The sequence below is a fragment of the Sabethes cyaneus genome, chromosome 2 (assembly GCF_943734655.1).
Source record: "Sabethes cyaneus chromosome 2, idSabCyanKW18_F2, whole genome shotgun sequence".
NCBI classification, from domain to species: domain Eukaryota; kingdom Metazoa; phylum Arthropoda; class Insecta; order Diptera; family Culicidae; genus Sabethes; species Sabethes cyaneus.
Window position 1 is genome coordinate 34,776,436 of NC_071354.1, and position 12,367 is coordinate 34,788,802.

General features: G+C 43.8%; 1 protein-coding gene across 2 annotated transcripts in view; it reads left to right on the forward strand.

The window, feature by feature from the left end:
- The window catches only part of LOC128738790 (transmembrane channel-like protein 7), a 42,740-nt gene that overhangs the window by 11,723 nt on the left and 18,650 nt on the right, over positions 1 to 12,367 (forward strand). For both annotated transcript variants that reach the window (XM_053834171.1, XM_053834172.1), the window contains one exon: positions 12,036 to 12,344. In XM_053834171.1, the coding sequence (XP_053690146.1) occupies positions 12,182 to 12,344 (163 nt within the window). In that variant the 5' untranslated portion in view covers positions 12,036 to 12,181. The remainder of the gene's footprint in view (positions 1 to 12,035; positions 12,345 to 12,367) is intronic.

Here is a 12,367-nt window from a genome sequence, read left to right on the forward strand (position 1 = left end):
AAATGGAAAAAGATAAAGCCCTGCTGCCTTCGGCGAAAATGTGCAATTTAGTATGATTAATAATTTCTTAGAACATTTTAAAAGCATACGAAGCGTTATTAAAGAGCTAGATCGAAAAAACTGTTTTGAAGGGTGTCCCTAAGAGTTTAGCTCTATAGCTATCTTTCCTATATCTTTCCTATAAGATATAAAAATCTTCAGTATTCAACAAAGTTTCTCGAAAATAGTTTAGCTACAACTTTTCTGTAAGTAGCCATCATTTCTGACTTAAAATAAAGAAAATATTTTTTGTATCTGATTAGGGACACCCTAATGTTCGAATATTTTTTCACCGTTAGAAAGTGCTTTTTGAATGAAGAAACTTTTCTTAAACAACTATTATGCAATGTCTTAAGGTTTCGATGCTATTACTTATGTCTCACTATTTTTGAAATCGTCCCACTGTGCGACGGTCCGTCATCGATCCTGCGCCAAACGAATTATGGTCCTCCAGTACTGTCGGTCTTGGGTTGCTGTTCTCCAATTCCTTCGAACACCAACTGATCGTACAAGTTCCTCGACAGCGCACATTCATCGAGTGCGGGGTCTGCCTGGCGATCTCTTCCTGGTTCTCTGCTGAAAATAGTTTTGGCTACTCTTTTGTCGGGCATTCTGACCACGTGCCCAGCCTACCGCTGCCTGCCACATTTTACTACCTTCACTATAGTAGCATATGTGTATATTTGATACAGCTCGTGGTTCATGCGTCTGCGCTACACTCCATTTTCCATTTTGCCACCAAACATTGATCGCAGAATTTTACGGACAAACCCCCACATCGTCGGTCAGATTCCTTTAGCGTCCATGATTCATGTCCGTACAGGGCCACTGCAGAGCGCCAGTTTTGTGCGAATTTGCAAACTACGGAACTTCAACTGGCTACGTAATTCACGGCTGCAATGAGTTGTTACACTTCGTGGCTTACATCGTTGATACATGCCACGAGCATACCAAGGTATATGAATTCCTCAACTACTTCATATCGTTCCCCATCTAGCTCCATTTCGGCACCAACACCTTTTGGACTCCCACGTTCCCTGCCAGCAACCATGTACCTGGCTTTGGTGGTGTTAATGATAAGTCCCAATCTCGCTGCTTCCCATTTAAAAGGCCTCAAATGAAATTTATTAGCCTCAGACCGTTATCCTTAGTCGACAGATGAAGGCTACGTCTTCTAATAGATTTGTCGGTGCGTATACATTGATTAGACTGTGGTTGAAGAATTTGTCTTGAATTCTCAACACACATCCCAGTAAACCATTTGGTTTGTATATCTCGATTGCAACTGAGATATACGAAATCATATCTGAACGAAAAAGTTATATTTCGCGCCATATAAGAACATATATGTACCAAAGTAATTCTATTTTGCGTAGTTTTTATAACATGCAACTAAATACTCCTGAACATATGATTAAGATATAATCAAATATTGCAATCGTCTATACTGCCTTATAATTCACAGTCATAAATTGTATATGAAGACACGCACGACTGCAAAACAACTTATTGTTCACTTCGATTTAACATACTCTAATCATTATACAATTCCAATGTGAAATTGACATGAAAACGATTTAATGTTAACTTTCTATTACGATTTTGTGTTATCTGGGATATACGGTCATCTACGGACCTCCACCGGATAACTCGTTGCTTTTGCTTCCCCAACACTACGAAACCGACTGCATATTTTGCCTTTCTATCGCTACTGCAGTAGATATGATAATTGAAAGAATTGCCTGCAACATTGTCTATTGCGCGGGACTCCCTTACTCCAGAATTTGGCCGTCGAACTTCCTATATAAGCGTGTAGGGCGCTATATCTCTGCATATTAGCGTTGGTAAGAGGAAATGCTTATCAACTTAGGGACTATATTGGCTCTGTTCGGATACGAACCAATTTTCTGTAGCAACCGATTATTTTTCGGTAATGCTCAAAAAGAAGTGGTATCCCGGTTTCCGTTCACACCTTCTGTGTATCCTACGATCAATCTACAGCTACAATCTATGCTTCTGTAATTATATTTCGTACCTAAGTACAACTTGGGGTGAGCTACCCTACTTTATTTTCCGCGGCTGAGAATGAAACAAGGTTACGGTCGGTTACGGTAAGTATTGATCAACAGGTAAGTATTCCGCTACTGATGGATTTCAACGGTTGTTATAGCACTAGAATCACTATCATCTACCACTTATCAGGAGCTAATTTGCAATCCTGGTGTTATTTCACACGTTAAAGAGGCGATTTTATTTTGATTCCTTGAAATTAACTATGCTCTCGTTTTACCCTCTAGCAGCATAAACGTCATCCGCGACGTTGACAGTGTTGCCGTATATGCGGTATCGTAACACCCCCGCCCGTAACATTTGGAATTCCCAGATTTACAGCTTCTCTAATACCGCTAAGTTCACTATACCACGTCTCTATACGCGATCATCAGATGTCCTGACATCCGCCTTTCTGACACGTTCGTCCACCTCCTTTACTGTTCCACATTCAACATTCTCCTTTATCCCTTTGTATGATCCGGTAATCTTCTCGTGGAATAGATCCAAATCGTCAAACACTTCGTTCACAATCTTCCTCACTAAATTACCCATTTTGATTTTTTGCTTAGTTTTTTTTACTGAAGTTTGTTTGACAGTGACCTGACTCTTTTGAAGGATATTTTTGATACACGTAATGACAGAGGCAGCAATGATGCCGGATGCTAGTTGACCACCAGATTGAGATTGATGACTGTTTGCATTTACTCGGTCTAACGCACTCTGTCGATTAGATATTTTTGGGCTTAGGTTTCTAGGAACATTCCGCTGATCTGTAGACTTCGAATTATTAAGATCACCAGCAGTGCCATTAGTTCCTAGGTTTGAAACTTCCAGAGTGTGCGTTCCGTAGACAGTCCACCCGAGCTTGCATCGAACTGCGATCGGTTCGACAGGTGTACCCGTCTTTGCTTCCAATGGCGCAAACGAGTGGATGTTATTTAATCCGATTAGTAACTGTGGTTGACCATCGTACGATTCAATTGGTAACCCTTGTACATAGTCGTATTGTGCGGTAAGTTTCTCATAGTCCAATTTCTGACAAGGCAGCATCAGCTTTCCAACAGTCCTAACATCACGCAACAGCAGCTTATTTGCGCCATCACCGACACCAGATGCCCACAAATTCATACGCCGCGAATTCTTTTCCTTGCGCTTGACATTGGCCGTCCACTTTAGGGTCAGGCCTTCTTGAACGCCAACCACACCTAAGCGATCGGCCAATTTCTTCTCCACCAACGTTACCGAGGCACCTTCATCCAGGAATGCAAGCACCGTTACCATCTTTTCGCCACAGTATAGTTGTACGGGAACTATTCGGAATATGACGGCTGAGTCACTGCGGATATGCGCGCTCATGCCTATCGTGCTTTCAACGGGGTGCATTAGCGGATTGTGACGCTCTCTGCAATCGCTAATGTTACAGCGTATACGGAATTTGCACTGACCGCCATGCTCGTTTAGGCACACATTGCATAGTTTCTCCCGGATAACCATCCTTAAACGTTCACTATACGGCATTCTCCCAAAACGATCACAGTGACGCAGGCGGTGTCCTGTACTCTGGCATACTTTGCAAGGTTTCAGCTCCCTTTGCTCGGTTGAAATATCACCCGAACTGCAAGCTTCACTGTGACTAAGCAACACACCTCTTCCTTCCGACGTTTCCCTTCTGGGCGGTGGAACACCTCCGGACTGATAGCGTGTATCTTGCACGTCGACGTTCGCATCGCAGGCATCGTCGACTATCTCCATTAGGAAATCCGTAAGCGTTCGTAGTGTTGGTTCTCCGCCGGCATTTCTCCTTTGGTAGTGTACCCACTCCCGTTTCTCGCGGTCCGGTATCTTTGCCACAAGTTGCCTAATTAGCAACGGATTAACGAGATGGTGCCGAAGTCCCGCAGCTTCTAAATGCTCACAGAGCTGCTCCACCGTGTTCCCAAACGGTATGAAACTCTTCAAGTTGTCTGGTTTTGGTGGTTCTAGCTCGGTGACTTGGTCCAAGAACTCTTGAAGCAGTTGCTCCGGACGCCCAAAATGCCGCCGTAGCTTTTCGATGACTCTTGGAACCGACTCGGGGAGAAGCAGCTGACCAGCCACCAGTTCCAATGCTCTACCTTCCAAACACTCCTGCAGCCGAACCAGATTTTCGTGATTCATATAGCCACAGGCATCGTTCGATGCTTTGTAGGAAGCATAAAACAATGGCCATTGCCTTGGATGGCCGGAAAACTTCGGAAGCTTGCTCGTTAAACCGCTTCTCGCCACTAGCTGTGCTCGTGTAGGTCCGACTTGTTGACCAAGCCTGTTTCGGCTGACATTACCCACTTTCGTGCAATTTTGCGGTGTATTGTTGCCACTGAACGGATTGGTGTGCTGGCTGCACTCCGAATCCTCATCATACTCATCGTCATCGAACTCCCCTACTACGTCCCTTTCTCTAGCCAACTTGTTGGCGTTCGCCTGATCCTGCTTCAGCGCTTCGTTTTTGCTTTCGCTCGGAAAGACTCTTTGTGACTGTTTCGCAACCACCTTCGGAGTTTTGATGACAGAAAGCTCCTTTAATTCTCTGTCGAGATCGGCCACCTGTTGCTCGAATGACCGCTGACCTGCTTTCATTCGCTCGATCTGCATCCTCTTCTTCTGCAGAATCTCTTCATGCAGAGCTCTCCTTTCTTCTTCTTCTTCGTCCCGCAATCTGATCTCCATTTCCAACTTTTTTCTCTCGAAGTCGCGCTGCATTCTTCTTTCCATCTGCTGCAGCTGCATTTCCGCCTCCAGCTCTTTGTCCTGCCGCTTTCGCTTCTCCTCCAGCTCCTTCATCCTCTGTTCGATGTCGGAGGTGCCCTTGCGGACGGCCGCACTGGGTTTGTCAGACTCTTCGACGGCCTTTTTACTGCGAGTCTGCTTTTGGGCATCTTTTTGCTGCTTCTGGTACTCCTGCTGACAAGCTTTACTTTGGCAGTACCATTTTTCCGGAGCCGAATCTTCCGCAACTCCAACACAACGGGAGTGGAACCATTTCGCACAACTGTCGCAACCAATCATTTGCTCGTCACACGTCGACGGGCCGCAAATCCCACACGGGTTCGTAGTTAAGTCCAGAAACTCGCTCTCCGATGTAGCTCTAGGAGTGGAAGGTGCGTCACGGGGTACATCCGACATCTCTTATGACCGGTTTTAGTCACTTCTTTTTGAGAATGTTCGGATACGAACCAATTTTCTGTAGCAACCGATTATTTTTCGGTAATGCTCAAAAAGAAGTGGTATCCCGGTTTCCGTTCACACCTTCTGTGTATCCTACGATCAATCTACAGCTACAATCTATGCTTCTGTAATTATATTTCGTACCTAAGTACAACTTGGGGTGAGCTACCCTACTTTATTTTCCGCGGCTGAGAATGAAACAAGGTTACGGTCGGTTACGGTAAGTATTGATCAACAGGTAAGTATTCCGCTACTGATGGATTTCAACGGTTGTTATAGCACTAGAATCACTATCATCTACCACTTATCAGGAGCTAATTTGCAATCCTGGTGTTATTTCACACGTTAAAGAGGCGATTTTATTTTGATTCCTTGAAATTAACTATGCTCTCGTTTTACCCTCTAGCAGCATAAACGTCATCCGCGACGTTGACAGTGTTGCCGTATATGCGGTATCGTAACAGGCTCGTTTCATTATCCTTGATTTCCCTGATCGCGGATAAGTTCAAGTTGTTACGTGGTTTTTGAGCCGTAAATCTCGCATGTGCATAGTATTTTTCGATATAAATTAAATTATGGTTGTATATAAGCACCATTGGTATTGTATTAAATTTGTTAAAAAGGTATTTTTTATATCTTAATTTTCGTAGTTACTGACTTTACAAGAAAATTTTCGAATATCCAGCTTAGTCTCATATGACTGATGCTTACATACTTACATTATCCATCTAGCTCCGCCCATCTTCTAACAACAATTCCTTTCCCGAAATACTTGTGAAGATGCAGAGGATTCCCTGGTCTTTAGTAGCAACAAGTATTGGACTAACATTCCTTTCCATCCCACCAGGACCCGCATTCGGACGTGGCCGGCGTCGGTATTGATCAGCATGCAGGGACCTGATAAGGTTGCACAGTGAAAAATAGCGTGCTGTCCCAAGTATGCTTTTTCCAGCCATCATTTTGCAATTTTCATCGGTCTTGGTCAATAACGGAGTAGCAGCACACGAGCGGTATCCTATGCTTATGCTTATGCTTATGCTAATTTGGCCGTCGAACTTCCTATATGGCAGCGATACCAGTGGCCAGTATATCATACCCAATATTTACATTACACACCAGCGCACACCAGCTGAACAATGAAATGGGCCTCAGACTCATCGACTCTACCGCCTCCAAGAACATTGCCGTAGGTAAGTTGTTCTTCCAGCACAGACTCCAACACAAGTACACCTGAAGGTCACCAAATCAGACAGAAACACAGATTAACCACGTTTCGATCGACTATCGGCAATTCTCAGACATTGTCGACGTCAGATTCTATCGAAGCGCTAACGTTGACTCGGACCACTACTTAGTGATGGTTAAGATGCGCCTAAAACCCTCCGTTGTGGAGAGCATTCTGTACCGACGCCAGCCGCGGTTAGATCTCGCGCGGCTGAAGTAGCCAGACGTCGCAGAAAACTACGCGCATTCACTCGAAGCTGCGTTGCCGGAAGAGGAGGAGCTGGACGCAAGTAACCAAAAGTTCCGATAAAAGGGGATTTTTGGCTTAATCAGCCAACGAAATGATCATGAATAGAACTCTATTCAACTTCATTTTTAAGTAATTAACCGTACTTTCAAGTTCGTATTTGATGTTTAAACTTCGAAGGGAATACAAAATAACTTCTAACAGAACTAGAAAGTTCGCAAAAAGTTCGCTTAAGTCGCTATATAGAACACTGTTCAGCCCAAATAGAAGCTCCAATAATTTTAAAAATAAAAAAGATTGGGGGGAATATTTTCCCACTTCTTCCTGTTTTGCAGATTCATGACATTTCTCATTAACTAAGGTGTTTAAATTTCGGTTAATAATCGACTGTTTTTTTTACAAATATTAATTTATTGTAACTTACCACACACCACCAACATATAAACCCGGGGATTTGAACTCGAGTACTTCTTTTCGGTAACTTAGGCGCATACCACTGCTCCGTTGCTGGAATATGCCATTTGCATCGTTTTTACTCGATGTGCTAATTTCTCATTTATCACAGCCCCGAAACGAACTTACACTTAAGAACAACTCATCGGCAAAATTCATGTCACTAGCGGCGTCAGAGATGGCGCAATGCATCAGGATAGGCATGCAACGAGGAACGCTCGGGTTCAAATCCAGTAGCGGTCGGTGTTAGTTAGACTTTTTTTAAATGGTCCATTTTAATCGCATGGACCGACTTTACAAAAGTTAGGAGGAGGCGGAGGTAGAAAATGGAAAAGTATAAAAATAGAACTACAAGTGCTGTTTTATAAACCTTTGCCAAAGTTTCTTCAGAAGCTGCTTAGCGCTCTATGCAGCGAGCTCCAGGCAACTTTGAAGTTCGGTTAATTACAGGTAAAGCTGCTTAGCAAACTATACCTCCATAGACATAAAGCTTGTTAACCTTCCTTAGACACCATTATCCGAACTCTAAGTTACTTTCAAGTTTTATGTTGAACTTTCAAGCTGCATGTTGGACTTTCAAGCTGCTACAGTTGTTAACGGTACTTTAATGAGAATGAAGTTCGGTTTACAAATGTAGTGTCTGGTTGTTCAGCAAGAAAGTTCTGCGGAACTAAATTTGAACCAAATATGAACTTTCAAGTTTGTTTCTTAAGTGAAATTCGAACTTTTGGTTGCTCGGGGAGCCCCTCTTAAGGGCTGTTGGAACACCATCGAAACAGCTATCAGCAGAGTAGCGGAGAGCTCCATCAGGCATGTGGCACGGAATCATCGGAGCGATTGGTTTAACGATGAATGCAGGAGGATGATGGATGAGGAGAGCGCTGGACGGGTGGCCAAGACGCGCAGTGCCACACGTCAGAACGTGAAAAGACATAAACAGCAGAAGATGCAACGAAACCAAATCATCCGGGAGAAGCGCTACCTGGAAGAGCAGGAATAAGCCCAGTTGGAGCGGCTGCATTGTTCTCAGGAAACGCGAAAGTTCTATCTGAACGGATTTGTGCCGCGAGCCGAAACGTGTCGGGATAAGAATGGCAGTATTCTGACGGAGGATCGTGAGGTAACCGATAGGTGAAAGCAGCACTTCGATGAATACCGGAATGGCGCTCAGGCGAAGAACCATGGTGGCGGGGAAAGCGATTTCGACGGTGCAACAAACGGGGAAGAGGTGCCGGTTCCAACGAAAGGCGAAGTTAAGGAAGCCATCATGCAGCTAAGGAACAATAAATCAACTGGGAAAGCTTATCAGCTTATTAAAATGGGACCAGAAAGCCGGGCCATTTGTATGTATCGGCTAATTGCTAGAATTTGGGATACGGACAGCTATCGGAGGGGTGGAAAGATGGGGTTATCTGCCCGATTTAAAAAAGAACATTGCGAACAGATATGTGGGAACTTATCAGAGTTCCCCCACACCATTTGTTCGTTGATTTCAAAGCCTCATATGATACCATCGACCGAAAAGGGCTATGGAAAATCATGAACGAGAACAGCTTCCCCAGGAAGCTCATTAAACTGATTCGATCTACGATGGAATGTGCACAGTGCGGTATTTGGATTTGGATTCATCAAGGTGATGGTATCTCATGACTGCTGTTCAACATAGCGCTACAAGGTGTTATGAACCGAACGGATATCAACACGCGGGACACGATCTTCAGCAAATCTAGTAAATTCGTCTGCTTTGCCGATTGCATGCATATTATAGGCAAACATCTGTAGCGGTGACTGAACAGTGTACCATACTAAAGCGCGAAGCAGAAAAGATTGGGTTAAAGGTAAATACGCCTAAAACAAAGTACATGCTGGCCAGTGGAATCGAGGCCGATCGACGCCCCTTTTTTTCCATGTGTGGACTCATTACTGCGACCAGTATAGTTGATCTATTGTAATATCGCCCGGGTGTTTGCTGTATGACCTGCACTGCATTTCTTTTTGCTATAATCGCTATTGAGTGAGCGATATGCTTATTAAATTTTATGCGTGCTTGCGTGTATTGGGGTTTACCCTTCCTTCAAAGCTTAATCTACTTTACCTACTTATTCCTCGCTGCCAGTACTATCCCATATTATAGCCGTCCCTGGCGAGGACTCATTCGTACCTCTGACCAGTACACTTAACTATAGGAGGGACATTTGCACTGTCAAGAGGCTTCAGAGGGTAAATATAGAATTCAGCACGAAGGAAGGGTAAATGGAGGGGCCTGAGAATAAACCCATGCTAAAGTCACTTGACAATCGAATGGCTTGATTCTACTAAGATTCGAACCCACGACCACTCGCTTGTCAAAGCAGACTCGGTAACCTTGCGGCTACGGAGCCCCCCTATCGACGCCCCTTGGGCAGCGGTACAATGATCGACGACGATGAGTTTGAGGTAGTCGACGAATTTGTCTACCTTGGCTCACTGGTAACGGCGGACAATGATACCATCCGTGAGATTCGGAGGCGTATTATCAGTGGAAGTCGTGCTTACTACGGGCTTCACAAGCAATTGCGGTCGAGCAGACAAGCCCCCATACAAAGTTATGTTGCAAGAATGCCGTACATCTACCCTGCAAAGAAGGTATTTGCCTAAAATGCGGTAGGAACAAGATGACCAGGAGCGCAGCGAGCAAGATAGTTTGACCAGCTGGAGCGAGATCTAGCGGAGAGTACTAGGTGTCCGAGATATTTAGATAAAGTCATAATTATTATATGCAAATTTCTAAATAATCACAATTTAATACTGTGTCACAGAAATTAGATTTTTTCCGAGAATAGAGACGATCTACTTCATTGTACGTCAATCATAAGCCAAAGACACGGAATTGAAGAATGTGATTTAATAATAGTACGCTTCGAACTGATGCACATAAACACATCACTGCAACGTCGTCCATATGATAGTTTATTCCAATACAAGCTTCATTATAATTCCAAATCAATTTCTCATTGCTTATCGGTTAGGTTTCCAAAACGGAACCCTAATAAATGGACCGAAATGATACATGAACGACCATGTGTTCATATTACGTACAGTAATTAACTATGTTTCGATGATCGAATGCGTGCCGGCTCGTGCACTGAACTTGGCTAAATAACTGTGTTTTTATTTGCAACGGGAGTACGTTACCACCCAGTTCATATATTGTATATATAACGTAAAGCAGATTACACTTCTGTACAAACGGATGGACAGGTCAGGAAAATTTATTGCACGTTCAGCTAGGCCCTCGGGCTAGGTAACAAGTTTTGATTTGAAATTTATGTGATCAAATCACAACGAGCGACCAAAGCGACGGCCATTGTTTGTCTACCAGTTTGCGAAAATGCAAAGTTGCTCGACAAAGCACCAACGTTGCCTTGTATCTGGTCGCTGATGTAACGAGGTACGAACACAACCTGAAACGTCAAATTTAACGAAACAACCCTGGGGCGGTAATAAATTTTTTTCGTTTCTTCTATGCAACAAAGTGCAACAGCTGCCGCCGCGAACATCGTGCGCATCATCCTACTAATTGTCATCACTCTCAGACTCATCACCGTAAATAAAACACTGTGACATTTCAAACTCGTATAGAAGAAAAATCTCTCAAGGATGATCCAGCCAACTAGGACCAATTTGTACGAGCTGTCACTTTCGTGTGTCATTGAGTCAAATTCAACGACGCATGTGCGAACGCGTTCATTGCACCGACCGACATGATGTGATGTGATCATGATCTGTTGTTGCGTTGGACATGAAAATTAGAAAATTTTACAATAAGCAGCGCGTCAGCATGTGCCAATCAATCAACGCACGGCCTCTCAATGGTCACCCTGGCCTAGCCTGACTATACGAAAACCCAAACCGCGCGCGCGTTCGCGAAAGAAATGCTGCACGGTCAAGTGCGGTCGTAAATCTTTTTAGAACAGTACTTACTTGTCAACAACGTGATTACATGTGCGTTTGGCTTTTCGACGCCGGGTATGCTCGGCAGCATTTTAGCCGGGTTCTAAAAGTGAACACCTAATGTTTAGCATGTTTCGTACGGGGGTTTGTGATAAATAAATTTTAAGTTTTTGAAATTTTCAGTTTTATGACTTTTTTCTCAAATTCCAATTAAAGAATCGCATAATTCAAAATAAACCTTTTTGAATAATTCGTAAACGATAATTTTATCAATCAAAACAATAATGTGGGCAAGCATAAATATACACAATTATTATTCCACGTTTACGACTGAAACTATTTGCTCGCCGAAACATCACCTGTAATTACTAATTGTGGACTTACACGAGCGCGGCATAGTTCAATCGTGAATCACTCGGGGAAAGAAAAGAGAGTGAAGTACCTCTCTTATCATTAGTTTCAACTTTCCCATGGTAGATTGTCTAGAAACCTTGAAACGTTTATGACCGAGAAAACACAAAGCCGCCATTCTTCTATACAATTTCACCTGTTATCTTATCGGCGGTTCGGAGACGTGTCTTCCAAAATGTTTGGGTTTTTTGGTCCTTTTGTGTGTTAAGTTTTGCGTCTCAATTATTAAACTAATAAAAAAATCATCGTAATCACAATGAATATCATCTATACGAGCTATTTTCCCAACATAACAGCAGCCTAAAATGGCCTCAATTGAATCGTAACCATGCAACCGATTGATCTCTTCACCCGCCGCGTAACGCTTTCGTTCCCATATGCAGCGTCATATCATATACTACGATAGACAACCGTGAAGTTGAAGTGCTAATTTCCCCCTATCTACTCTGGACTCTTGTATCATTCATTATAGGCATATCATTCGAGGCGAATGCATCAGCTTCAGCTTCAGCCAGCGGGACAGACCAAGTCGGCACTAGCCATCAACGTCATCATCATCGCCACAAGTTGCAGCACTAAGTGCTGAGCCAGAAGCAAACACCCCTCAGGGACATCACCATGTCCGGCGGCAAGGATCGACGATCGCGGGCTAGCAAAACCCAGGGCTGGGAGGAAGCCGGTGGAGAGTTCTACCAGGAAAGCTACCCGGCCGATCTGGAAGGGATGCAGCGGGATCCATCGAAAATTGCCACCCTGCTGCCCTCGAAGCAAACTAGAAATGGTAAGTTCTTCCCTGACCCCCGA